We start from the raw sequence: 27,804 nt of genomic DNA on the forward strand, positions 1-27,804 counted from the left end.
CAATCACACAGCAGTATTGTGGCACAAATCTCATCAGCCAATATTGAGGGACACTTCAATGAACTAATCTGCAAAATCTTGCAGGAAACACAAGCCCCCCCCCCCCCCCCGTGAAGGATGTTGTGGATCATTAAGGCATTACATAGAGGATTGCCAATACTCACTTTTCCACCAAGAACTCCCTAAAGACGATAAAGAAATATGTTAGTCAATCGTATTATAGGAACATGATAAATATAGTGAACATTTTGATGATTTCACACAGACAAATGTGGACTTGCTGCCTGTTCTAAATAAGTCTTGCTTATGTCAAATTTCTTCAATAGAAGGCATCATTGACTGGATGTCCTACTGACCTGGCAACTTCTACAGTTTTGACTGGTTTGAATTTTGCAGCCATTGCTATTGATCTTTCCCCTCTTAGGATGCTAGTCCAGGGCCACCTACTCCTTATGTTTAAAGCCACAGGCACATTTCATCTATCTTTGTGTGTTTGTGGGGGTGTGTGTGTTTTATCTGCCTTCAAGGATTGTTGCCATGATACTGCTATGAGTATGGAAGGAGAAAGTAGGCTGTATCCCAGGTCCTTTATCTGCTGTAAACCTAGGCATCACTGTAACAGCACGCAGAACTTTGAAGCCTGATAGAGCTACCAAATAACTCCTAGAGCTGTTGAATCTTGTTGGACCTGATGACAGAGCTTTGTAGCCAAGGAGTCTTGACGTTTCATTAGAACAGCATTTCTCAAAGCAACTTTGCAACTTCTACCATTGGGACTGCTTTGCATTTTGCAGCCATTACTACTCACCCATCACCTGTTATGATGCTACTGCAGGACAAACTACTCCTTCTATTAAAGCCAAAATCACATTTAATGTCTCTCGCTCTCTCTGTTTGTGTGTGTTAAATACCTTCAGAGGTTGAAGGTATTTCTCTCTCTCTAATTAAAAGTAATATAAAATACTCACACTTAGTAAACCATTACTACGAACTAGAAAGGAGGAAATCAATATTTCCACTAAGGGACACCTCCATTATCTGATTGGCAAAATCTTGCAGGAAAGGAAAGGCCAACTCCCCCAGTGAAGGATGTTGTGGATCATTAAGGCATTACATAGGATTTCCAGTACTCACATTTCCACCAAGAAGGCCGTAAATAAGGTCTCTAACACAATTTATGAATAATTGAACACATCAAAGTCTGCCTAGAGAGGCTAGATGTCTACTGCTTACATGGCAATTAATTATCCTCTACTTGAATGGAACCCTAGTATGGTTTGGTGGATCACTTCAGTTACAATAAAAAGCATCTAGGACCTGAGGGACACTTCTTAACTAAGTGACCAAATATAACATACATTTTTTTTTGTTTTTATGCAGAGTAATAGGGCTTTACTGTCTGTTCTACATATGTCTCACCTACATGGAATTTCTTCCCTATTTAGAAAGCATCATTGCCTGGACTTGAAACTCTTCAAATGGCGGCCTGTTGTTGGAGAGACAACAACAGAAGCCCCTGATGATGCAATCTGTTATTCTTTGTGGCCGTTTGATACTTCATCTGGTGTAAACCTAGGCATCACTGTAACCTCCTCCCCTGTTGACCCCCGGTGACAATCAATGATGGTCCAATTAAAAGTAACATGCAATACTCACGCCTAGTAAACCACCACCCTGAAATAAAAAGGAGGAAATCAATCAAAAAGGAGGAAAACAATCAACATCTCTTTTAAGCAATGTTTCCTTAGTTTTAATGCCCTTTAATACCTTTGTGGGAGTATAGAAAATCAGGCACACTTCTGGCATAAACATCCCTTTCCCAGAAGTTTTTTTGTTTTTTGTGCAGTGAATGGCCATAGCAGGGAAAACGCAGCATTGCCATTCACAACCTACATCAGGTATCTTCAACTATTTTTAGACCCAGGACTCACTAACTAGGTGATCAAAAATAAGATACCTAACAGGTTTTTCATTTTGTTTTTTTGTATAATGTATTATGCCTTCACACAATACTTTGGTTTACGTATTTGTTATTTGTAAGGGCCATGTAATGCAGCCAGTATGCCTTAACCATTTCAATCACACAGCAGTATTGTGGCAAAAATCTCATCAGCCAATATTGAGGGATACTTCAATGAACTAATCTGCAAAATCTTGCAGGAAACACAAGCCCCTCCCCCAGTGAAGGATGTTGTGGATCATTAAGGCATTACATAGAGGATTGCCAATACTCACATTTCCACCAAGAAGGCCCTAAAGACGATAAAGAAATATGTTAGTCAATCGTATTATAGGAACATGATAAATATAGTGAACATTTTGATGATTTCACACAGACAAATGTGGACTTGCTGCCTGTTCTAAATAGGTCTCGCTTATGTCAAATTTCTTCAATAGAAGGCATCATTGACTGGACGTCCTACTGACCTGGCAACTTCTAAAGTTTTGACTGGTTTAAATTTTGCAGCCATTGCTATTGATCTTTCCCCTCTTAGGATGCTAGTCCAGGGCCACCTACTACTTATGCTTAAAGCCACAGGCATATTTCATCTATCTTTTTGTGTTTGTGGGGTGGGGGGTGTTTTATCTGCCTTCAAGGATTGTTGCCATGGTACTGCTATGAGTATGCAAGGAGAAAGTAGGCTGTATCCCAGGTCCTTTATCTGCTGTAAACCTAGGCATCACTGTAACAGCATGCAGAACTTTGAAGCCTGATAGACCTACCAAATAACTCCTAGAGCTGTTGAATTTCGTTAGACCTGATGACAGAGCTTTGCAGCCAAGGAGTCTTGACGTTTCATTGGAACAGCATTTCTCAAAGCAACTTTGCAACTTCTACCATTGGGACTGCTTTCCATTTTGCAGCCATTGCTACTCACCCTTCACCAGTAATGATGCTGCTCCAGGACAAACTACTCCTTATGTTAAAGCCACAATAACATTTAATTTCTCTCACTCTTTCTGTTTCTCTGTGTTAAATATCTTGAAAGGTTGGAGGTATTTCCCTCTCTAATTAAAAGTAATATAAAATACTCACACTAGTAAACCACTACTATGAGACAGAAAGGAGAAAGGAGTATGCAGAACTTTAAAGTCAATGTCAGACTTCCACCTGTGACCATACAGCCAGATTGTATCTGACATATCATTCAAACTGTCTTTAAAAACAACAAGAAGTCTGATCATGGTTTGCAGAGAATGGCTGTATAACAGGTTGGGTTTTTTTCTTTTTTTGGCGCCTCATGGGAAGAAACTACAGACCATTCAGACAATACAGAGAAGATTTGCAAATCACCACCACACTATATTTTAGGTTTGGCTTGCAGGGTTCCTATGTGGATCTGGTTGGCCACTATGAGACCATAATGCTGGCCTGATATTTTTCTGTTCTTATAATCCTTATGATCTTGAAAGTCAAATACTTGATCACCTCTCAGTATGGCCCCTCATCCTTACTGTAAAGGTAAAGGGACCCCTGAACATTAGGTCCAGTCGCAGACGATTCTGGGGTTGCGGTGCTCATCTCGCTTTACTGGCCAGAGCAGCACACGGAAACGCCATTTACCTTCCCGCCGGAGCAGTACCTATTTATCTACTTGCACTTTGACGTGCTTTCGAACTGCTAGGTTGGCAGGAGCAGGGACCGAGTAACGGGAGCTCACCCCCTCGCGGGGATTTGAACCGCCAACCTTCTGATCGGCAAGCCCTAGGCTCTGTGGTTTGGACCACAGCATCACCCACGTCCCTTATCCTTACTGTAGAACATTTTAAAACTGCAGAAATCCATTTATGGGCACGTATGCAAATTCTCATTTTATTCTATTTTTTCTTTTAATCACTTTATTACACCTGAAAACAATTTTGGAAATTAGAGGGGGGGGGGTGTTGAACCAACATGGATCCTAGTCAGCATCCAGATGTTCCCAAGCATGCAGGAATCTTGGAAACCCTTTTATTTATCCACTGGAAACATGAAAATGACAACCATTTTTAGCTAAAGGGGTTTGGGTTTTTTTAGTCATACCGTTCTCTCAATGCATAAAAGATTTGTAATACTTACAGGCTGAGGGGCCTAAGTTTAAAAACAAAAACAGCAATTAGATTGATTGGTCTGCAAGCCTCTTAAGACAAATAAAATACCATCAGCCCCCCTCCACCCCTTCAACAAAAGCTGATTCAAGTGGTGGCTCAGCTGGCCTGGTTGAATTTCTGGGACAAAATAATTTTTACCTTCTTTTAAACAAAGAATACAGCAAATCCATAAAAGAAATTATTAGAAGCAGCAGCAATATATAAAAAAGATTGAAGCCAGCAACAGTTCACTCAAAAACATTGCAAAATGGAGAGATCTCTGGGGCTCACTTAAAGATCTGAACTCAGAAAGCCAAAAAAATGTTCTGTTGGGAGGAAGTTCCACCACCAAGAAAGCTATGTGCCTAGAACCCACCAACCTATTCATTCTCAAGGTCAAGCCAATGAGAAGGCCTCTGAGACTGATCTTAGAGCCATTGGATCATAGGAAGCTGCCTTATACTGAGCCATATCACTGCCCCATACATCTCAGTATTGTCTACACTGACTGGTCGCAGCTCTCCAGGGTTTCAAAGAGGAAATTTTCCCAGCTCATGTGTGTGAGTATGTGCATCAAACAAAATCGAGATATTGAATTCATATATGCAGAACATTTCAGCTTCTGCCTTCAGGAGGCTTGAAACATTTTGCTATATGAATTCAGTTTCTCTATTTTGTTAGCACGAAGAAGGATGAAACACTAGACTTGGAGGCTAAACTTCTCTGAATAAAGTTTCTTATGTGTGAAAAACACATTTTGTCACTATGGATGCAATCCCATGCATACTACATGATAATACGTCCTCTTAAACCTAATGGGACTTACTTCCTATTAAACAAAACAAAACAAAACAGGCTTGTGCTGCCATTGTTATCCTTTGTATTCAGGAAGCTATAGTTTCTATGCCAGCTCCTTCCAATTTTCCATGGTGTAGAATCCTAAAAGGAAGTGAATTTCCCTCATTTTTATCCAAATGGAAAACATTTACAATTAAATTGATCCCTTAAGTTTAATTGTAGGTTTTAGATCCCGTGTGTAGAATAGCCCCTAAATGCAGGGAGTTTTCATACGATCTTGCCTCAAGGAGCATTTATGTCCTACAAAAACATGCACTTGCAGCTCACTGAATATCTAGCTAAGCAGTATTGAAATATTCTACATGGCTCCCTTAAGTGCAAAAACAGACTTACCGAGATGCTCCCATCTGGACAAAGGAGAAAGACAAGAAGAGCAGTGGTCACAACCTGGAGATGCATCTTGGCTTTGCGTTGGTGTCTTTCAGGAGTGAAGTCACCAAGGTGAAGAATGAGCAGTTTTACCTGCTGTATTTATACTATAATTCTGTCCTCAATTTTCAAGCCTGGTTGACCAAATGTAATACCTCTATTGTCAAGGGAACCTATGACTTTTGTCAATAAGGAAAGGTCAATTCATCATAACTATCATCACATGGAAAGTAGTGGTTGGTTCCAAACACCAGGGGCCAACTTGGCAACAAAGAATAGGCGGCATTATTCTTCCTAACTTGGGTGTTAAAATGGCCCAAATTGACCTTTTCTAACTATGTGCAATGAGGAATGTGCCAGAACTTCTTTGTGACATGGATAATGCCTACATTTCTGAGTATAATTGAGGAGACCCTTACGAAGATGGAATGAATTTCTGAGGTGGCAATTCTTAAGCAAATTCAAAGAATAAGGTGGTCTACAAAGCAGTGGGGCAGCCTGGTACACTTGCCCTGGGCCTGCCAGACTTACGCTGTCATGCCAATAACACCTTGTTCCTCCCGGACAACCAAGGACTCCTGCCCCGGGTTTTAGACGAGCTCTGCATGAGCCTGTCCCACAGAGTTCAGCAAGTTGCTTAGCTATTACTACCTTTACAATTCCAGTATTTAATATGTGCAAATGTTTGAAATTCACTACGTTAAATCCCAATCCGAAACAAGGTCGTGAATTTCAAAGTGTAACCCAGTGGGGCTGAGTCAGAGTTTTTGGTTCCTATCCTAACCTGCACATCATATCAGCGAGTCAAGGACTGGTTTTATTTAGCCTAAGGATCTTTCAGCATAAATGGGGGGTGTCTGCAGTTGAGTTGAATGTGTATTTGATGCTATTTACATTCCCACTTAAGTAGCATCGTCCACTTGACATCCACTTCAAATGACTTCTATCCTGCTATTTTTTCCCTTTTAAACATTGATGAATATCACTGATTCAATGCTTGGAGCCAGGGTGCTGTCATCCATTAGAGTTGGCTAGCAGGAATGGTGGTCCCTAGTCATTGCCTTAGCTGCATGTATACCCACACTGAATTTGGGGAAGTTGAGTTCAAATAATTAAGAATGTTTCAGATCAGACTTGCAAGAGAGTAGAGTTGTAGCCCACTTACTATCGTATGTGTCAATTCCACAAGTTGATATTGTTAAAACACTGCTGCAAAAGCAATTTTGATGTGATACACATAATTTCATTATTTATTTGTGCAGTGTTTTATCAGTCCATTTACAAACCACCACTAACCCCCCCCCCCAAATTATGTGTTGTGGCCAATATTAGTCATACTCAGAGTAGACCCGCTGAAATTAACTGACATGGATAATTTAGGTCAATTCATTTAAATGGGTCTACTCTGAGTAAAACCTAGATGGCAATTACCCTTTTTTCCCAAGTATAAACTGTAGTAACAATATTCTTTTCCATGCTTTTTCTATCCCTTGTGCCGTCAGTTTCCTTTCAACAAAAGCAAAAAGTTTCATCAATGAGTAAAAACTGAAGTATAAAGTGTAATCTCCACTAAATGTAACTCTCCTAAAAGATTAGACCACATTATAGTGATTCTCAAAAATTTATAGCCACAATATAGTGATTCTGTTTCATGCATTCACACTTTGCTACCCAGTTAGGCCCCTATTTGGGCTTCACAGTCTGGGATATGATAGTGTTGGTGGCAGGGGTCTTGCTACACTAGAAAAACAAAACAGCTGGTAACTTGTGTTCTGGACGTAGCCTGGGATAGATACTATTTTTTTTGTTCTAGGTCTGTTCTAGAGTCACAAGTCAGTATGTTGCAAGTTTCCTATGATTTTACATCACAGAACACCCTCTCCCCATCACCTGCAAACCAGCCATTCACCATCTTACGCTTGTCCTTTACCTGACCTTTCTACATATGTTTATGCATACTAATCAGAACATAACCTGCCAGAACAGCAAAGGGCAAGTAAATGTGACAATCTGGATATTGTCAGTTTTTTATCAGTTGCCTGGGTTATTTTTGGCTATCTGCTGTTGCCTATGATAGAACAATCTTTCCAGGAACTTGGTGTCTCAGTAGATCCCATTCTTCTGCTTCAGCAATAAGTTTTAACAGCATTTATTGCAACTGATAACAGCCCTTTGATCCAGCTTCTGGCTCCTGAGAAATGGAAGTATGTTATTTTTTCTAGAAACAAAAACAAAACACCTGACCTACACAACCAAGGCACATTGCAGATTAGCATTTGAATGTCAGAACAAGTTGTCCGGATATCACCTGAGAATGCCTTCTTTCATGATCAAAGAAGGCTATGTGCCAATGACAGGGTTCCCCTGCCCCTGCAGTTCATGTGCCTGTGCTCCCTGCATGACAGACACTTTCAACAAGTATCCATAAGTCCTCCAGCTCATACCTATAGGCTACAGAAAGTAGCACACACGTTGCATTCAGGTCCTAAATTCAGTTTCCAGCATCTCCAGGTAAGGCTGGGAAAAACTCCTATATGAAACCCCAAAGAGCTACCATCAACCAGAATATACGGTATTGAGCTAGATAGACCAATGGTCTGTCTCAATGCAATACAACTTCCCATGTTCCTACTGAAGCTTCGAGTTCAAACTGATTCACTTATCCACCTGACTGCCTTGTCACATACCTAAGAGGTGCAAAGTGAAATTGGATACATTCTAATGGCCCACTCAAAATTCCAACCACCTCTTTTATTCCTAAAACATTCTAAAATGTTGGCTTCTGGTTCCCTATTTCTGAAAGAGGAGGTTTCTCTCTACCAGATTTAAGACTATATTATGAGGCATCCTGCATCTGTTGAATCCATTAAAAAATACAGACCTGTTAGATCTAGAGGGACATGATAATAGATTTGGATGGCATGTGTATTTATGGTACGATAAAATCAAAGTACACAGGGGTTTCAGAATCATATTATAAGAAAATCCATTATTAAAGTTTGGGAGAAATATAAAGATATGTTAGAACAAAAAACACCATGGTGACTTTCACCACTAGAAGTAATTTCATTGAAGAAAGTAAATATGAGGAGTAATTTGCTGATGCATAGAGCTGCTAACAGAAGTAGAAAATCAGGTAAAATTAAAGGAATTTGAAGAGGTGAAAGAACAAGTATCAGATTGGTTGCAATACTTTCAACAAATATAAAAAAGAATGGGAAATGTTTATTATGTATTTACAAAACTATTGTAAACAGGTGAAAACATTGGTAGGATTTTAGGAACACTTGTAATTTAAGGAGGATTTATAGGTAATATGGGGTATGAAAAGCTGGAATAGTATTGATATGCAGTTGAAAAGAAAGTCTGAAGTAACCACGGACAAGATGGGGGGAAGTAGCAAGATTCATAGAATCTCAATTTTTGGATTTGATGTTCTTTTGGATTATCTTTTTTCTCTTTCTTTTCTTTTCTTTTTTCTATTATATTCTTTTGAGAACCAATGCAAAAAAATTAAAAAATAATAATTCCAACCGCCTCTTTTATTCCTAAAACATTCTAACATGTTGGCTTCTATTCCATTTCACTCTGCCTTAATGAAGGCAGCCCCCATGACAGTGGAAGATCGTAGGTGAAGGAAAAACAAGAATGATTGAAGGTAAATCAACACTGCAAATTTCTCCCAGGGATGTGGGGAATGGGCTTCACTCGCAATTCGTCTTGATAGCTGGCTCTTGCTCTGGCATGGAATGCAGGTGGTAGGGAGGCACTGAGTGCAAAAGCACCTTACCTGGTGAAAACCCTCCAATGCTGCCATTAAGAAGCAGAAGTTCTCCTGTTAATTAGAGCTTAATTGGACTAAAGTACAGGTGCATGCTAGAAGGGATGAGATCACAAACTGCAGAACAAATCAACTGCAAGGACTTTAAGGTCTGAATTTGGGATAAGACTTCGGTGCAAAAGACAGTGGGGTGGAGGGGAGCCTACGGTTTCTTTATTTAAAGTTTTCTTCTCTATATTTATGATTCGGCAACCCTCCTCTGAATGTTAGTTGAAATTAAATTTGTACAAGTGAGGAGGGAAGAACTTGGATTATAAATATGGAATACAACGTCAAACAGAACTGTGTGTGTAAAAAGGAAAAAGGGAGAGAAGTGCCATTTTGCAAAATGTTTACCATGGAAACTTAGAGTTGACTCTACCCCATCCTTTATTATGTATGAAGTGAACTGAATAATGCTAAGAGGATTTGGAATTTAATTTATTTGGAAGGATAATTGGCCATATATCTTCAGCTGGAAGGAAGGGTGAAAGGAGTCTGTGAAGGAAATGATAATGTTCTTTATTAAGTCATCTGCAGTTTGATAGAGAACTCTTCTTCCCAGGCTGAGGGGGAAATGGTGACAAGTCTATTTACTGGGACAGAGCGACTTTTGCAGCTGTTGTTAAAGTTCTCAGTGCAAAAAAAATAAAAATGAAGCATGGGATGGAGCGATGGAGAAATTTCTGGAACAACAATGGGATATCAGCTCCGCCCAAGATATGATGGATAACAGCAATAATTGGGGAAAGAAAAACATAACATCTTACAAGGGCAGGAAGAAACACCATGGGCAGAATAATTGTCACACAAAGGAAGAACAAGGATATGGTTTGAGTTCCTCACTTGCAGTTTTATAAATCATTTAATTGTCAACACGAATAGAAGTTATTAATATTGCAGTTGTTGTATAAGAGAGTATTATTATGACCGGAATATAATTGAAACTAATAAGGTTTTGGAACGCAGAAATAAAGAAAAACATCAAATCATCAAATCTAGCACGTGGGAGGCCAACGTAACTAAATTATATTATTTGGTATTTGAATGATTGGTATTAATAATTATATTATAAATTGGTATTGTTATAATGAGGCTATTATTGAATACATTATTGAATGATGGGGTTATTATTGGTCTAACAGTATAGTGCCCAGATCAAGGGAAGTAATAGTTCTACTCTATTCTGCCTTAGTCAGACCACACTTGGAATACTGTGTCCAATTATGGGCACCACAATTTAAGAAGGATGTTGACAAGCTGGAATGTGTGCAGAGCAGGGCAACCAAGATGATCAAGGGTCTGGAAACCAAGTCTTATGATGAGTACTGGAAGGAGCTGGGTATGTTTAGCCGGGAAAAGAGAAGACTGAGATATGATAGCCATCTTCAAATATCTTAAGGACTGTCACATGGAGGAGGGAGCATGCTTGTTTTCGCCTTCTCTGAAGGGTACAAGTTGCTACAAGTTGCAAAAAGGGAGATTCCGACTAAATATTCGGAAAAAACTTTCTGACAGTAAGAGCTGTTCAGCAGTGTGACAGACTCCTACAATGGTGGTGGACTTTCATTCCTTGGAGGTTTTTAAACAGAGGTAGGATGGCCAACTGTCATGGATGCTTTAGCTGAGATTGCTGCATTGCAGGGCGTTGGACTAGATGACCCTTGGGGTCCCTTTGACCTCTATGATTCTACCTAACAGTAGGCTAGCCAGCATCCAAAAAGTGCTTTTAAAAATGAGTTACTGATGGTGTGTTGAATCAGAAACCTATGTCAGATCAATAGTGAACAGGGTGGCAAAGGAGAGCTGGTTGGTTGTAGGTCTTTTGGCTACTTTTAGGGGAATTGTCACAGCTCTGAAAAGAATAGACTAATCTGGACATACCATTCACCAAAATCACAGTAAAGAGGTATGCTCCCAAATGTATTGATGGAATTCAGTTTTTAATGACTGACTGGGGATGAAAGCTGCAGATATAATGCAAAAGCATGGCTTTGGCCTGCAGAACAATTTTAAACAACCTATACAGCTACCTGAAGCCTATTATCTATTTGGCAGCTAACTCATAATGTGCTGCATGAAATGCCTAAATTTGATCACCTAGCACAAGTAGTGTTCCTCTGTCAATATTCCCAGTTTAACTCTATGGCTAAACTATGGAATTTACTTGTACAGGAGACAGGGGAGGCCATCAACCTGGATGGCTTCAAAAGAGGATTAGAGGAATTCATGGAGGTAAATTCTATGAAAGACTACTGGCCGTGACAGGTCTGCTTCCACGTTCAGAGGCTGCATGCTTCCATATGTTGGTTGTTGGAAGCCACAAAAGGGGAGAGTGCTCTTGTGGGTCCTGCTTGCGGGCTTCCCATGGGCATCTGATGAGAACAGGATGCTGGACTTGGTGGGCCATTGGGCTGCTCCAGCAGACTCTGCTTATGCTTGGTAGCCCATCTCCCCACATTCATTGCGATGCATAATCAGTCTGTTACTTTCAGAACTGCAACAATTTACCTGAATTTAATGCTAAATCTTGCCATGCAATGGTGTGTGATATTGAAAATGATTAATCAAGGTCATTTTTGAGAGTGGCATTCAGCCACTTCTTCTCTGTCACTCTGTGTGCAATTGATCTGGCATGGGTGCCCACTTTTTACACACCAGTGCCAGTACAGGTAAGAATAATATTGCAGTTGGCTATGCCGGGTTTGTCTCTGCTTATCTTTCCGCTTTAGCTACAGCGGTTCATTTATTTAAGATAACGTCTCACTTTTATGCATGTGATTTATATCTCTCTGCCTCTCAGTTACAGATCTTTCTTTCATTCCATTTTCCTGTCTTGATATAAGATGGCTGTTTTCCTTTGTCTCATGCTAAGCATTTCTAAAGCTGGTAAGTTGCCTTAAGTAGGCACTCAAGCTGTTCCACCTTCTTTTTCATCGTGTGAGGGTTTTTTGGGGTGAAGAACCTCTGTCCTACCCTACATGTATTCATTATAAACTCTGAAGGCAGCCTGTCATGTGTTCATTGTGCTCCTGTGAACATCTGAAAGGGGCCTGAGGTATGCTACAATGTCTTTCTCCTCAAGTGAATCTCTTTTGATTCTTTTATTCATGCTACCACACCGTATTGTAGCTGTATGTTTCTACAGTCCATATTTTCTTGTCAATCTATACTTCTACGGCTTCAACTGGCATTTGTTGTATTGGTTAGCTATTTTATTATTTATTTATTATTACATATATATCCCATTTCCCCCTAAGTAACTCAAGCTGCCGTACATAGTTCTCCCCTCTTCCCATTTTATCCACAGACAACCCTGTAAGGTTGTTTAGATTAAAAGACAGTGGTTTCGTACACTTGAAATGTTGCAAGGTCTCTCTCTCTCTCACACACACACATACCCCACAGCACAATAAAAATTGCTCCATATTATATACATTGGTACACTTTTATATGTTTCCGCATTGAATGCTGTCTGTTCACACCAGTGGGTGGAGCAGTTTTTACACTTTACAAGGTTGGTTTCCTTGCAACTCCAAACCTCCCTACTCTGAAAACGTCTCCATGTGGTTGCCATATTTACAGCTACACCATTATATATCTATCAGGTACAATGTCCTAAAAGCCTAGGACAGAAAATGTTTTTTTAAAAAATAATCTTTGTAAAGTGAACATGATTGGATCTCTGCCCAACACATCTTTCATTATACTTTGAAGAGGCAATAGTGGCTTATCTTAACCAGAGATTATTGGCCTTACATAACTGGACAAATTTTAAAATTAAAGCAAAGTTTTTGGTGTGAACATACATGAGCTAAATGAGGTGGCAGGGGTCACTGCTGCCTCAGTACCGTGTCTGCCAAGGAATTCAACTGACAATGAAATCCTCTCAAGCATTCAGCTGTTCCACCAATATATTCATTTCACTTCCTACCTCTCAAATGAAATAGTCCTTCTACCCCATAAACATATTTTAGGATGGTTTAATTTTGAAATGCACAGTTGTATCTATGCAGCTGGGTACTTTCATGGTGAAGGAGAAGACTTGCAACAAGAGCTGGCAAGAACCATAATGTGAAATTATGTTTGTATCTACCTATCCTTATCCGTAACAGAACCTAAGATGAGTAACTGAAACAACTACACATTGCTTCCCTATGTACCCTTCCTCTGTTGTTACCCATGTTAAAGCTTAGATTGCATACCCCTTGGGGCTGTCCTCTTGCAACTTTCTGCCATGTCTTCTGGACTGGTTGTGCATATGTATGTTATGCATGGGGCAATGTAGCCATGCTCTTTATAATATTTAACAGGTAGATTGGTGAGCATTATCTTAGCTGCATTTTACTTTTGGTCTTCGTTGGTAATGGCAGTTTAAATTGTTGTCTTGTGCGCAGAGATAATTAGTGATGGGGGTTGGGCTCCACATTCTGTAAATAATAAACAAAACTATGCATACTGATGGTACTAGAAAAGCAACTGGGCCGTATCTCTCTTTAAAGAAAAACATGGTTTTGCATAAGCAAACCTGTAATTATAGCACAAACATCAATGAAAGTACTTGGGCAGTAATTTCTTGCATTATATGCCACACAGTAGAAGCTGAGATTACAAAATTGAGGTGGAACTGCATGAGAATTGAATGGTGTGGCACCTTCAAAGTTCTGTAACTTTAATGGAGTTCGAATCATAGCCCCAGATTTCAACACCATAGAGCAGTGGTTTTCAACCAGTGTGCCATGGCACCCTGGGGTGCCTTGAACGATGGTCAGGGGTGCTGTGGGCAACACTGGCCTCTATCCCTCTTCCTTACCTGCCTCCTCTCATGTCTCAAAGGCTTGGCAGCTGTTTGTTCCAGCAGCCCTGGCTACAAACTCCCCAGGCGAATGGTGCCTCTGGAGCAGCCCAGGGGGTGTTTCCCAGGCTCCTGTGGGGCAGTGTGAGGGGGCACCTCTCTTTGGGGCAGGGGGGGCAGCTCAAAGACTGGGGGGCAGCAGTGGCTTCACAGAGGACTCCAAAAGAGAGGGGAGAAGAGAGGAGTCTGAGGGAAGATTTCACAAGGGAGGGTGTTTGAAAAAGGGTGAGAAGCTGCTAGCTCTGCAGGCAAGGGGTGACATAATTGGGCTCCTGAGCAGAGCCGTCTTAAGCATATCAGGCGCCATGGTGCAAAGATCCCTCTGGCGCGCTCCCCATTTCCCTTTTAAGGGGGGAAACCCCAAAGTTGTTGACCTTTTTAAGAAAGGTTTCCCCAGAGTAGTTGACCTTTTTTAAAAAATCTCTGACAAGCCCTTAGAACAAAATAAAATGAAAAGGCAGAAGAAAATCTAGTAAAGTCCTCAATTCCAAAGCAAAACTGATTCAAGACAGCAGTTCTTCTAAGTCATCCTCATGATTCAAATCACCATATATCAAAAAGTTAAAGCAGCCACCAGTTTGCTGTTCTTTAAATAAATTAATAAAGTTCCCAGCCAATTTGTGTTTAAGTACAAAGCTGACGTCTTCAAATATTGTGGGGGGTGGGGTGGGTGTGGGTGTAAAGCAATGACATCCTGAACCTAAAAAGGACCCAAAACATGGGTCACAAAGGCTGCAGCCCTGACTGCATTTACCTAAGAGTAAGCCCTGCTGAATCTAATAGGACCTTACTTCTGCGTAGACAGTAGGTCTGCAGCAAGAAACACAGCTGGGAATTAGGGCTTTCTGTTTTACGTCTCAACCAGAGGAAAATGTAATATTGGAGATTAGGGAGAAAGGAATATGAATAGATTGGGGGGAGGGGCGGACGAGAGACCAAAAACCACAGGTAGCAAGACAAGGCACGCTTTCTGGGGAGCAAGGCTCACACACAGTTGCTTGGGGTGAGGACTGCAGAGGGACCATAGTTGGGTTTTGCGTGTGTGTTTTTCAGAAAAACGTAGAATTGGAAGGGACCCTGTGGGTCATCCAGCCCAACCCCCTGCAATGCTTTTTAGCTTGCATTGATCTCAAAGACCTTTGCAGCCCAGGTAGAGGAGGAAGAAAGTGGGCAAATTGGGGGGCGCCTCTCTTCTTCTTTGCCATTGCCCGCCTCCCTCTTCACATAGGGCCAGCCGCCTCACAGCAGAACAGAGCACGAGGCAGCAACTGAGCAAAGCCAGGCGGCCGGGTGCATGCGCCACTGCGTCAAGCGAGGGTGCGTGCACCGCTCCTGCTGAGCGTTGGCTCGGTTTTTTCCCTTTTAGCCTTCTGCCGCCCTGTACTAGAACTTCCTCAGTGCCCCTTATAGCTTTATGTGCTTTGACTTTCATTGCCTAAATATGACAATTCCAAGCGAGGGTTTCACTAGAGTACACCCAGATATCTAAGTGAGCAAGTTTGTCCTATAGCTTGCACCATTTAAATCTAGGGCTGTGTTTGCTAAAAATCAGAATCTTGGTCTTAGAGTAAGTTATAGATACCTTTTCCTGTTTACAGTATGTGCTGATCACTTCCAAGAGTTTTTTGAGATCCAGCCAGGAAAGGGAGAGGAGCACTAACTCATCTGTCTACATCAAGACTTTGATCTTTCTATTCCTAATTACTGTAGAGGTGAAATTTTCTTCTTCATCATCATCAGCATCATCTTCATTTATTAATACCTTGTCCATCTGGCTGGGTCTTCCCCAGCCACTCTGGGCAGCTCCCAACAGAATATTAATAATAATGATAAAAAGCGATGAAACATCAAACATTAAAAACCTCCCTGAACAGGGCCGCCTTCAGATGTCTTTTAAAAGTCAGATAGTTGTTTATTTCCCTGACATCTGATGGGAGGGGGTCCACAGGGAGGGCGCCACTACCAAATCATTACTATCAAAGTTTTTAAAAACTGGGAGCCAGGATGCAGCCTTGCTTCACCCCTTCACCTTGCCTTTCACTGTCTTTAACCAATGAGTGAATTCAGAGGTGCTACTGATGAGTGTTTATTTCGGACACTAGGCAACAGTAATCCATGGAGCTCTAAATATCTGTTTTGCCTTTTAGTGCTTTATTTGGCAGGCAAAATAAAGGACAGGTTGGTGAGGGGGGGGTGATTGAGGGCTTAAAATTACTTTACCTGGTGCAGAAATGACTTCAAACAAACATTAAAGGGGAGAAGAGAGGGCAACAAATTCTACTTCTCTTCCTCAACAGAGCTTTGCTTCCAACCTCCTAACAGGGTTTGCAAAACCCTTCAGAGGGAGATGTGAACCAGGATTTATTCAATTCGGGAAGGGAAAAAGAGGATAGGAAGCAAGAGGAATGTGATATATATATATATAAGAAAAGGCACACTAACCTGGGAACTTCCTCTCTGCCCAGAACGTTGGAGGCTATACACCACACCCCCTCACAGTATTTATAGGAACTCAAACACTGAGATCCTGCTCTGTTCCAGTAACAAGAAGCCGAAAGCACCAGCCTGAAGATGACGAGTGAGACCTCGTCGAAACGTCGCCTAGACACCCCAACTCTTACACGGGAAGACACCCGAAGACACCAAAACCTGCATATATATATATATATATATATATATATATATATATATATATATATAATTTATCACATTAAATAGGGTTGCCATATTTCAAGAAGTGTAAATAATCCAGACACAAAAAAAATGTGGAGCTTTTTTTGGGGGGGGATTGCCATCCACTGTCTGCCTGATCCCTTACCCAAAAGGATCCAGCCCACCCTTCCGCTTTGGCACAGCCCCAAAATGTAAATAATAATAATAAAATAAACCAACCAACCACAAAAACCTGGATATTTCATGTAAAAAAATCCCCCTGGTCCCCGCCCAAGCCTGGGAAGTCTTGAAGCAACAGATGTGGACGGACTGCAATAATGTAGCTAAGTCAAACGTGAGCCATTAAAAGTCTCTCTCAGACTTGTTTCTGGCTCCACACAGTCTCAACCCCCTAGCTCTGTTGCACTCCCTGGCCGCTGAGGGAGACAGGGCAGAGGATGGAGGCTACTCTCTCCTCCATGGCCCTCCGTAGACATTTCATTTCCCTTCCTTCTCTCTCTCGAATCTCCTCAGGCTCCCTCCTCTCTCTCGGGCCTTCAAGTCTCCTCAGAATCTCCTCAGGATTCCCTCCAAAATCTTCTGAGGGAGAAGCCTTCCCTCAGCCCTCTTCTGCAGTTGCACCAGGCCCCTCACAAGCGGCTGAGCCACATAAGTGTTTTTTGTCAATTTTAATCACAAGCTCTTTTGACTACTTCAGATGAGAAGTGTGAAATAAATCCATGAAATAAAATTATTATCAACAAAATTAAGCTCAACGGCTGAGGCTTGGGCTAGTGGTTCGTGTCTTAAAATAGAAGCATACCTCTCCCTCACTTTATATTCATTGAGACTCCAGATTTAAAAACAACACCTTTTCTGTCAGGTTTTTTTTTGGGGGGGAGGGGGGAAGGTGGGGTCGAAAGGTGAAGACATATTTGACCTTCACCACTGTTAATTGTGTTATTTTTTTTTGTTTTTACCATGTGAGCCGTTTTGAGTCACTTGACTAAAACAATGCAACATCATTTGTGTAATTTGTGAGAATGTTTCTTCCTTATGTTATCTTTGCTTGTAAATATCACCTTATTTTGTTGTCCATCGCTCTGAGACCATTTCTCGTGAATGCAGTATAGAAATATAGTAAATAAATAAAGACTAGGAATTTTTTTGATAATAACATGGAATGCTCTTTCCAGAGAGGTTCAGCTGGCGCCTTCATTATATATTTTGACGCTGGGCGAAAATCTTCTTTAACCAGGCCTGATTGGCTGGTTGATATCTGATACCCTTTGAAAATGTGTGACAGAAGGGAGGATTATTGGGTTGTTCTTGTTTATTTTTATTATGTATTTTCTGTTTTTATATTGTGGTTTTATGTTGTGAGGCCTGCAGGTGTAGGGCAGTATACAAGTAATAATAATAATAAAGATTGCTGCATTCAAAACATTTGTGGAAAGAAATCAAGGGTTGTATTCAAAGTCAGACCAATTTAAATGGGCTTATGCTGCACAGAATATAGTTGGAGAGAAGGCCTTGTAGACATTTTGGCAATTTGATTTAAGATCTGAGGGAAGCCATATGGGATATAATTGTGATTTGTTGTTATTTCCTTAAACTAATGGTATTGTGTCATGTGTAATGATTGCTTATATTTTTTTTCTAAAAAAATGATAACAAGAGACCTGGGGGGAAAGGATGGTGGGAGTTAGCGCTTCAAAATATATATGGCTTTTTTTCAGAGTGGTGAGTTTTTACCTGACACAAAGGCCACAGCATTAGAACGGGGTGCATAATGTTTTCAACTTGCAAATCAATTAATTTTGCAGCAATACAATTAAAAAGGCAAAATGTTGTGATGTAATAACATATTTTTTTATTTTACGGCAAAGCAATCAGTGTTCACGAGTCTTCCCTTACAGTAAAGGCACCCAAAATCAACAGAAAAAAACTACAGTTAGCAGACCCCGGTTAAAAGGAAGTTGCGGTTCACATTATGAAACCTGATTGGTAATAAAGTTATGAAAGTTGTAGAAAGAAAGCGTAGCGGCAGGCACTGAAGATTGTTCTCAGCTGATCCAGCTTGCCAATCTGAAAACAGCAATAAAAAAACGAGTGAAATAAGGTTGGGTATTTCCTACATGTGCATACATAAATTTCACCTTGTTCGGTAGTTAATGACTTCAGCACAAGAACACGACATCAAGTGTTAACATAATAAATAGGTGAGGCAGCTGCACTACACCTTTGGAGCCTATGGGATGAATAAGATGCTTTTCTTTCACAGAGACTCAGGCTTACAGTAATTCCTCAACATCCTGACTAGGGAATGGGACTTGATGAACATGGCAGGAATTTCATCTGAGGAAACAAGATACAGGATTGCACTGAACTTTACCTGCATGGCTCTTCTTTTGAAACAGACTTATCTACATTTCCAAGTTACATTTTTTCACATATCTGAAGAGACATTGGCATATGTGTTGTAAGATGCATACAAATATTTAGGGAGGCGACAGGAATAGCTGGCTGGTCTTGTGCTTTCATTTTTTGTTGCCTGAGGCAGAGCAGCAAATGGAAGTGCTCCCCAATTCAAGGTTTAAAGTACCCAACGATACCTTAGGTAGAAAAATTATCCTATTGTGTTTCCCTCTCCCTAATTCTGGTCTCTGGGGCCAGAATTTGTTTTTTAAAAATAATAATAATGGATAAAACAAATGATCTCCAAATCAAGACTTCTTCTTTGTCAATAATTCCTGTGGAAGTCAGTAACTGGGAATCAGATATACGTTGTGTCTTGACAAGATTCAGAAATATAACTTTGCTTATGCTTTTTATATCATGATCTATTCAGGTTTGGGGGGGGAATTAACTAGCATTACTCTTATAAGTATAAATATTTCCCTCTGTGTGTTAAAACATTGTTCTGCACAATGTTTAAGCCCCACAGCACCTATGGACATGCAGTAAAAATTCAGGATCAGCAGGCTGTCATCTTGACATCAAACCTGACCCAAGAGGAGATGGGGATATGTGTAATAATATTATTTCCATTAATTTATTGCCCACCCTTCACCATGAAGTCCCTGGGTGGGTTACTATAACAAAAAATGCAATATTTAAAAAGTTACAAGGAAATACAGACAAGAGAACAGTGTACTATAGGTGGAGGTTTTCTTATTAGGTTTACAACAGTATAACCCACCATGACATCCTCCAGGTAGCATTTAGGATTCATGCCTAAATGCTTGATAGAAACTTCTGGTACAGAGAACAAAGTATGGCTAACAACAAATCTATGGTTTCTATTTGTTCTTTGGAGCTACAGCTATCTGAAATATGGGGTCATCTTAAAATGGCACCGAGAACTGATGCTCTGAACTAAAAGATTATTCTTCAACTCAAGCTTTGAAACATGCATATTACAAAAAACCATCTATATTAAGCAGCTGGTATTTCACATTTTGCATTCCACTTCTTACATTCATTGTCAATAGTCCTATATACCCACACCACAAGGTAACCCATATACGAACATCTTTGGACAAACTAGCATAGTTTAGTCTCTCTTGGTGCGAAAGCAGCATCCTCTGTACTCACCTGAGTGTATTTCCCAGTTTGAATGGTCACGTTTATGGTGCCTGGAAAAACAAAATGCAGGCAACCATCTCAGACCAAGTGCAAAACAACAAGAACGTTGATGCGCTTGAACTCACGGGGGGGAAATCATCATGTAATTGCTAGAAGGAGTGGGTGAGGGTGCATCATTAAGTCACTATTTTAGAAAGCGCTTTTAAAGATCAAGTAAGAGGCTACTGAGGACATCCTATAAATGATTGCATCCTGAAAAGGTACAGGAAATACTCAAGCTAGGCTTTTGAGGAGGAATGGATAGGGCAATAAGGGCATGGACATATAAGCATGTTGTAAAAAAGGGAAAGTACACATTATAATAAGAAACAACTAGATCTGAGGAGAATCTGCTGTTTCTTTTTTGAGTGAGTGGGTGTCAGGAATCTTTCACCGAGTGCTTCAGTTTGAAGGAGAAGTTTGCTTTTAAAAAGTCAAAGTATTTGGGTAGATTACAAGATCATTTCAAAATATCCATCTATTTCAAGCTTTAATTCATAAAGATTTAAAGAGAGCTTGAAACAGACGGGTCTTTCAAAACACAAAACCTTATTTTGTACTCCAAAACACTTCTTTTCCGTAACTACTGCAGATGTAATATTAATAACTTCCTGCCCCACAGCAGAGCAGGGGTGATTGTGTTCACAATTACAGCTGCTGTGAATGACCATTTTGTTCATCAGGTTTTATACTGAATCATTGCAGACTGTTCTTTTTTGCATTTCATTGTCATGTGGCTATATTTCCCATATCCCCTTCCCCTAATTGCCACATATGTAACTGCCAACTGAAGAAAACAGAGGCGCCAGGTTGCCCCCAAGTTTTAGGGGGGTCTGGGGTGCATCACATGTGTGACGTCTGGAGGAGCTGAGCACTGAAGCTGCCACACACCCGCACACGTGCTGGGCCCCCTCAAACAAATATCAAGGGGGCTCCATTTGCTAAAGTGGAGTGACTCTAACCAGTGTGCCACAATTAATCTCAATAAACTACTACTATCCCAAGTTGATGTTATTATGCTCATATTCACAGGGCTACTTGAACCATGAGCATCCAGTCTTCCAGCTTATGCTGTTAATAGCTACACCTGCCAGCTCACCTAAGGGGTAACTGAGCCACATCCAGATCACTTGTATCTCTTTGTTGGCTGCTCAGTCCTTGCAGTTGGAAAGGAAAGTTGCTCTCCCAGTAAAGAACTGAAATTGTACTTTTGAAATTTAACTTTGTGTTCTCCGGAAAGTTACAATGGCTGTTCGCTGAAAGCTATAAAAGTGCATTGAACTGAGCTTTCCCCTGTATTACTGTACTTCAACGCTACGTAAGAGGGTGAAGGAAAAGAAAACCAAACAAGTGCGCTTTCGTTTCGGAAATGATGAATAATGAAAAGAATGCACTCCCATTTATGTCTAACTTGTTTCTAAGTGAAAGCAATGAAAACACATTAATTAATGGTTGACATTAATTAATGGTTGAAATTAATTAAAACGATTCTGCTTCATTTCTGCCATTGCTTATTCATAGGAGGCATTCTTAAAACTGACAAGAAGCATTGCACTGTATTACTAAGAATGTTCTGTGGGGGGAACAGAGACCCTGAAGAACTCTGAAAGAGGCAAGACATAACACAACCCTAAAGCTGGTATACTTCTTTTCCTGAGTAAGAAGACCAAACTTAGAGGATATAATTCCTGACCAATCACTAAATGCAAAAAACCTGAACATGATATATTTCTTTCACCTATATATGCAGCAATTTAAAAATTAAATATATAAGTGGTAGCCAATAAGAAGTATAAACATGATTAAATGAACTTATGTACATTTTAGTACAGTGTCTAATAACAGAAATTGTTCTGAGCTCTAGCTGTGCTGACTGGGGCAAGACTGGCAGGGCTCAGGATTTGCTGGCACTACCAGCACAGATTCCCCCTTCCTCATTGGACTGCTCAACTAGGATGCAAAATACTGCTTCTAGGAAATTAATACTCACAGGTTCCTGACTTTCAAAAGGTGGTGGAGGAGGCTGAAAGAGAAAAGGAAGGAAATGGTTCTATTTCAATGCAATGCAAGAGATGTAGAATCCTGTTTGTAGGAAATTAATACTCACAGATGGACTTCCGGCAGGTGGTGGAGGAGGCTGAAAGGAAAAAGGAAAGAAATGTTTCTATTTCAAAGCAATGCAAGAGACGCAAAAATCCTGTTTGTAGGAAATTGATACTCACAGGTTGACTTCCGCCAGGTGGTGGTGGAGGCTGAAAGGGAAAAGGAAAGAAATGTTTCTATTTCAAAGCAATGCAAGAGACGCAAAAATCCTGTTTGTAGGAAATTGATACTCACAGGTTGACTTCCGCCAGGTGGTGGTGGAGGCTGAAAGGGAAAAGGAAGGAAATGCTTCTGTTTCAAAACACTGCAAAATATTTAGAATACTGTTTGTAAGAAATTGATACTCACAGGTTGACTTCCGCCAGGAGGTGGTGGAGGCTGAAAGAGAAAAGGAAGGAAATGCTTTTATTTCAAAAACAAGTTGAATGATGTAAAATCCTGTTTCTAGGAAATTGATACTCACAGGTGGTGCATTTATTCCAGCTGATACCGAAGTCTGAAATAAAGGAAGGGAGGGAACGTTTGCGTTCCAAAACCATTTCATGCATTTCACTTTCCAAACCACAAAGAGTCAGGGTGTGTTCACATTAGCACCTTAAAGCATTTCACAGCACTTTCCATCTAGCTGTTGACATGAGCATGGCTTAGTGTCATAAGAATGGCTTAATCCAATGATCCTGAAACTCATTTGAGAAACATTGCATCAAATGGCAATATTTCACAACAAATTACAGGGTGCCCATGCATTTAATATAATGTCATGTGAACACGGAATAAAAAAAACCAGCACTGGAAATGAAGTGAATGAATGATAAATGGAAGTGTGGACACAGCCGCAAATTCTTTTATAAAGTGGATTTGTTGTGCTATAGTAAAGAGTCCTTTAATGTACTTTAATTACTCTGAGCTAAAATTCCACTACATTCCTGAAATCCCTCCTGAAAAATACTGACAGTCCAGAGGCACCTTTCACAAGAGGTGAAATAGAAGGGAATGGGAATTCTTATTTGGCATTCAACCTGAACCATTTGCAGAAAATTCATGGGGAGGTTGGAAAACAACATCAGTTGCTTATTGGGAAAAACATGTAGAATCCTGCTTGTAGGAAATTAATACTCACAGGTTGGTCATTTCCACTGGGTGGAGGAGGAGGCTGGAAGAGAAAAAGAAGAAAATGCTTCCATTTCAAAAACAATGCAAATGATGCAGAATCTTGTTTCTAGGAAATTGATACTCACAAATGATCCATATCCTCCATATTGTGGGGGAGGCTGAAAGAGGGGGGGGAAGGGAAATACAACATCAGTTGCTTATTGGGCAAAACATGTAGAATCCTGCTTGTAGGAAATTAATACTCACAGGTTGGTCATTTCCACTGGGTGGAGGAGGAGGCTGGAAGAGAAAAAGAAGAAAATGCTTCCATTTCAAAAACAATGCAAATGATGCAGAATCTTGTTTCTAGGAAATTGATACTCACAAATGATCCATATCCTCCATATTGTGGGGGAGGCTGAAAGAGAAGGAAGGAATATTTGCTGGGCATTCATTGTGGTTTGTTTACTGGGAGGTTATAAAATTGTGTGTCAAGCTAGTGTCATCCCACACTTTTCTTGTTACTTTCCTTATTGCAAACAGTCGAATTTGCAAAGGGGTGGAGGAAGGAACGTTGTGCAAGGGCATCAAATCAATTGTTCATCCTGAACTTGTCGGTATGTGACTGAACCCCATTCAAAAATAGCATCAATTTGGAAGTGGCCTAATACTTACAGGCTGTCCATATGCTGGATATGGCTGAGGACCCTGAAAAAGAAAGGGAAGAAAATGCTTGCATTCCAATACAATTAAAAAAGACTTTAAATCTTTTTCTAAGAAACTAATATTCACAGCTGCCCATTTCCCTGATTTGGTAGGGGAGGAGGCTAAAAGAGAAAGGGAAGGAAATGTTTCTATTTCAAAAACAATGCAAATGATGTAAAATCATGTTGGTAGGAAAATAATTCGCACAGGTTGTCCATATATTCCAAATGATACCGAAGACAGACAGACAGACAGAAAGAAAGAAAGAAAGAAAGAAAGAAAGAAAGAAAAAAGAAAGAAAGAAAGAAAGAAAGAAAACATTTGCATTCTAAACCAATACACAAATATAAAATACTTTTTGTAGGAAATCAAGTGCTTCTCCAGATTACTTGTTTATTGAGTGTTCATCCTGATTTGCTTCTTCAAAGCTTTTGCGAACGGTGCCTGGTCTTTATTGAGCATTTGTTCTGATTTGTCCGTAGGGCAGTTAAACGATAATGAGCATTCATCCTGCATTTATCCTGGTTTGCTCCCCCCCCTCCCTTCATCTTCCCATTAATCATTTCTTCCTTGCATTTCACTTTCCAAACCACAAAGAGTCAGGGTGTGTTCACATTAGCACCTTAAAGCATTTCACAGCACTTTCCATCTAGCTGTTGACATGAGCACAGCTTAGTGTCATATGAATGGCTTAATCCAAACATCCCAAAACTCGTTTGAGAAACAATGCATCAAACGGTAATATTTCACAACAATTTACAGGGTGCCCATGCATTTAATATATTGCCATGTGAATATGGAATTTAAAAAAACAGTACTGGAAATGTAGTGAATGTATGATCAATGGAAGTGTGGACATAGCCTCAAATTCTTTTATAAAGTGGATTTGTTGTGCTATAGCAACAGAGGGCAAAATATAAAGAATCCTGCTTGTAGGAAATGAATACTCACAGTTTGATCATTTCCACTGGGTGGAGGAGGCTGGAAGAGAAAAGGAAGAAAATGCTTCCATCTCAAAAAACAATGCAAATCATGCAGAATCTTGTTTCTAGGAAACTGATACTCACAGGTGGTCCATATGGTCCATATGGTGGTGGAGGCTGAAAGAGAAGGAAGGAATGTTTGTTGGGCATTCATTATGGTTTGTTTGCTGGGAGGTTATAAAAGTGTGTCAAGCTAGTGTCATCCCACGCTTTTTCTGTTACTTTCCTTATTGCAAACAGTCCAATTTGCAGAGGGGTGGAGGAAGGAATGTTGTACAAGGGCTTCAAATCAGCTTTAACTGTGCAACCTGAATTTGCTAGTTTGTGAGTGAGCCCCATCCAAAAATAGCATCAGCCTCGAAGTGGCCTTATACTCACAGGCGGTCTATATCCTGCATATGGCTGAGAACCCTGAAAGAGAAAGGAAAGTAAATGCCTGCATATAAAATAAAAAGAATTAACATCTTGTTCTAAGAAACTAATACTCACAGGCTGTCCATTTCCTTGATTTGGTGGTAGAGGAGCGGGCTAAATGAGAAAGGGAAGGAAATGCTTACATTTCAAAAACAACCCAAATGATGTGAAATCCTGTTGGTAGTAAATTAATACTCACAGCATATAAATATACGGCTGCTCCTGGATTCTGCTGAGGTTGTTGGGGAGGCTGAAGAAGAAAAGGAAGGAACTGTTTGCATCATTTTCATTTCTGAGAAACTGGTGTATAAATTAAGGGTGCAGCTAAACTTATGGATTTTACCTCCATTTGTCTGCCGTTTGTTACTTACCGGTACATGATAGGCCAAACATGCGGAAGGCAAGTCCCAATGAAATACGGCTATACTTGGTGTTCATAACATTTGTTTTGTACTATTTCAGATTCACTGTGTAGTCTCTGTGAACCCTGTTTTTTGTATTTTTTCATTTTCCTGTATTTCATATTCCTTACTGGATTGTTATTTTAGCTTCATAATAAAGTATTGATTTTAAAAAATGATGCAACAACCACTTTTTTAATGATGAGTTCTGTGAAGAACACGGGTATCATGCAAGAGTTTGTAAAGTGAGGGGTTGCCAGTGACATGTACCAGAAAGTAGGGGGCATACCTGCTTAATAGAGTAAATTGGAGCATGTTATTCCAAATAAATACTTTAGGCAAGCCCAGTCTAAATATAAGCACCCAAAGAAATTTGGATTCCCCCCGCTTCAAGGCTGGATTCCTTTGCCATATAACACAGTTTTTACTCCAAAAATGAAATATCCTGAGGCATGAGGAAGTGATGGATTGCTGCCTAACAAGTCCAAAGGCCTCTTAGGCATATGGAAATAGCTTTTCAACTCTTTGGATCATGTGCAGCTCTATGGCTCTATGACTTATATATATGGTAGCTCACTTAGCTACCACAGGATATGAAACAAGGAGGCAAACCAAATTTGTCATACTCACCTGTTGTTGGTAAGAACCAGCGTTACTCTACAGAAACAGTAATTTAAAAAGTTTTGTTAGTTTTCTAATAAATGTTTGTTTGGTTTTTTAATTTTTAAAAAAAAGCATGGCAGAAGCCCAGGCTTATATAGGCATTAGGCACATGTGTCAACCACAAGATATGCCTTGTATCTTTGGGAAGCAGCTTGATCTGTTTCAACGTCTTTATAATTCAACTTGGGATCAGGACCAAATACAGTCTGTTAAAAGCAAGGCCCAACTTTTCCCCATTCACTATAATAGGTGCTATAATTGCTGCTATAATTCACTATAATAGGCACTATAATAGGGGAATCTAAAAACAGCTATGTTTGTATTTTCACCCCTTTCCAAGGCAGCAGATGGAATTTGCAGGCATATTGTAGGTGCACATGATCTGACTCAGTATAAGGCAGTGGTGGCCTCTTGAATGATCTTCTCATGCATAGGATATATATTTTTTTTTAAAAAGAAGAACTCCAACATTTTGTCCCTAACAGTGTACATATAGTACATGTGAATTGGTCATAAGAAAAGTAATAAACAAAGAAGCTACCCACCTGGAACGGCCATTGATAGCGGTTATTCTTGAAAGAAAAAGATAAGAAACAAATGAAGAGTTAATTACTTCAGTTCCTTAAGAGAGCTATTATGAAAAGATGGAGGTATTCTGTGTCCTGAGTTCTCAAATCCAGGAGGTGGAGATGGGCTGTTTTGGACAAGGTTGCACTCTCCTAGAAGCAACAAGTCCATAGCTTGGAGGTTCTCCTGTATCCAATGCTCTCACCGGAGGCTCAGGTGGCCTCATTGGCTAGGATTGCCTTCTCCAGTTTCAGCTGGTTCCCCAGCTCTGGCTCCATTTGCCCCACTGTGCTATGTACTCTGTTAACTTCCAGGCTGGACTGTTGTGATGTACTCTAAGTGGGGCTGCCTTTGAAGACGACTTCAATTGGTTCAAAATGAAGCCAAATTGCTGGCTGGGGTTTCGTTTAGATATGAGCCCTGTTGTACAACATCGGCATTGGTTGCCAGTTTGTTCCCAGCCCCAAACGAAGATGCTCACACTAGTGTTTAATGCTCGAAAGAACTTGGGCCCCAAATATCTGAAAGAACACCTTCTTCCTTACAGTCCCTCTCAAGTATTAAGTTCTGCAAAGAGAGACCTCTTGGTAGTTTCATCACCTTCAGAAGCTCAGTGGTGGTGGG

The 27,804-nt window shown here is 40.3% G+C and overlaps 2 protein-coding genes and 2 long non-coding RNA genes across 9 annotated transcripts in view; 1 reads left to right on the top strand and 3 right to left on the bottom strand.

Moving 5' to 3' along the window:
* LOC310712365 (uncharacterized protein) overlaps positions 1 to 1,661 on the bottom strand; it is a 40,530-nt gene extending 38,869 nt beyond the window's left edge. Inside the window, exons 1-2 of the mRNA XM_083515336.1 lie at positions 1,656 to 1,661; positions 1,135 to 1,151 (exon numbers count right to left, since the gene is read on the bottom strand). The gene's annotated coding sequence lies outside the window, so the exon portion shown is untranslated. The remainder of the gene's footprint in view (positions 1 to 1,134; positions 1,152 to 1,655) is intronic.
* Positions 1,659 to 8,770, bottom strand: LOC310712370. Its single transcript, XR_014528859.1, has 3 exons — positions 5,263 to 8,770; positions 2,236 to 2,253; positions 1,659 to 1,674 (listed from the first exon to the last, which is right to left on the bottom strand). It is a non-coding gene; the product is annotated as an uncharacterized lncRNA (long non-coding RNA).
* Positions 8,771 to 15,600: 6,830 nt separating this feature from the next.
* On the top strand, positions 15,601 to 18,360 carry LOC310712372. Its single transcript, XR_014528861.1, has 2 exons — positions 15,601 to 15,685; positions 16,931 to 18,360. It is a non-coding gene; the product is annotated as an uncharacterized lncRNA (long non-coding RNA).
* A 115-nt stretch (positions 18,361 to 18,475) lies between these two features.
* The window catches only part of LOC310712333 (uncharacterized protein), a 30,197-nt gene continuing 20,868 nt past the window's right edge, over positions 18,476 to 27,804 (bottom strand). For 2 of the 6 annotated variants that reach the window (XM_083515272.1, XM_083515271.1), the window contains exons 17-36: positions 27,159 to 27,185; positions 26,581 to 26,607; positions 25,749 to 25,799; positions 25,625 to 25,663; positions 25,514 to 25,546; positions 25,220 to 25,252; positions 25,104 to 25,133; positions 24,123 to 24,155; positions 23,833 to 23,865; positions 23,715 to 23,747; positions 23,594 to 23,626; positions 23,476 to 23,508; positions 22,819 to 22,851; positions 22,704 to 22,733; positions 22,590 to 22,619; positions 22,475 to 22,504; positions 22,360 to 22,389; positions 22,243 to 22,275; positions 20,223 to 20,263; positions 18,645 to 18,713 (exon numbers count right to left, since the gene is read on the bottom strand). In XM_083515272.1, the coding sequence (XP_083371398.1) occupies positions 20,255 to 20,263; positions 22,243 to 22,275; positions 22,360 to 22,389; positions 22,475 to 22,504; positions 22,590 to 22,619; positions 22,704 to 22,733; positions 22,819 to 22,851; positions 23,476 to 23,508; positions 23,594 to 23,626; positions 23,715 to 23,747; positions 23,833 to 23,865; positions 24,123 to 24,155; positions 25,104 to 25,133; positions 25,220 to 25,252; positions 25,514 to 25,546; positions 25,625 to 25,663; positions 25,749 to 25,799; positions 26,581 to 26,607; positions 27,159 to 27,185 (600 nt within the window). In that variant the 3' untranslated portion in view covers positions 18,645 to 18,713; positions 20,223 to 20,254. Of the gene's footprint in view, positions 18,714 to 20,222; positions 20,264 to 22,242; positions 22,276 to 22,359; positions 22,390 to 22,474; positions 22,505 to 22,589; positions 22,620 to 22,703; positions 22,734 to 22,818; positions 22,852 to 23,475; positions 23,509 to 23,593; positions 23,627 to 23,714; positions 23,748 to 23,832; positions 23,866 to 24,122; positions 24,156 to 25,103; positions 25,134 to 25,219; positions 25,253 to 25,513; positions 25,547 to 25,624; positions 25,664 to 25,748; positions 25,800 to 26,580; positions 26,608 to 27,158; positions 27,186 to 27,804 lie in introns of all 6 variants that reach the window. The other 4 variants (XM_083515274.1, XM_083515275.1, XM_083515273.1 and 1 more) reach the window with 4 other exon arrangements.

Source organism: Podarcis liolepis, assembly GCF_965112155.1.
Source record: "Podarcis liolepis genome assembly, chromosome: 7".
In the NCBI taxonomy this organism is placed as follows: Eukaryota; Metazoa; Chordata; class Lepidosauria; order Squamata; family Lacertidae; genus Podarcis; species Podarcis liolepis.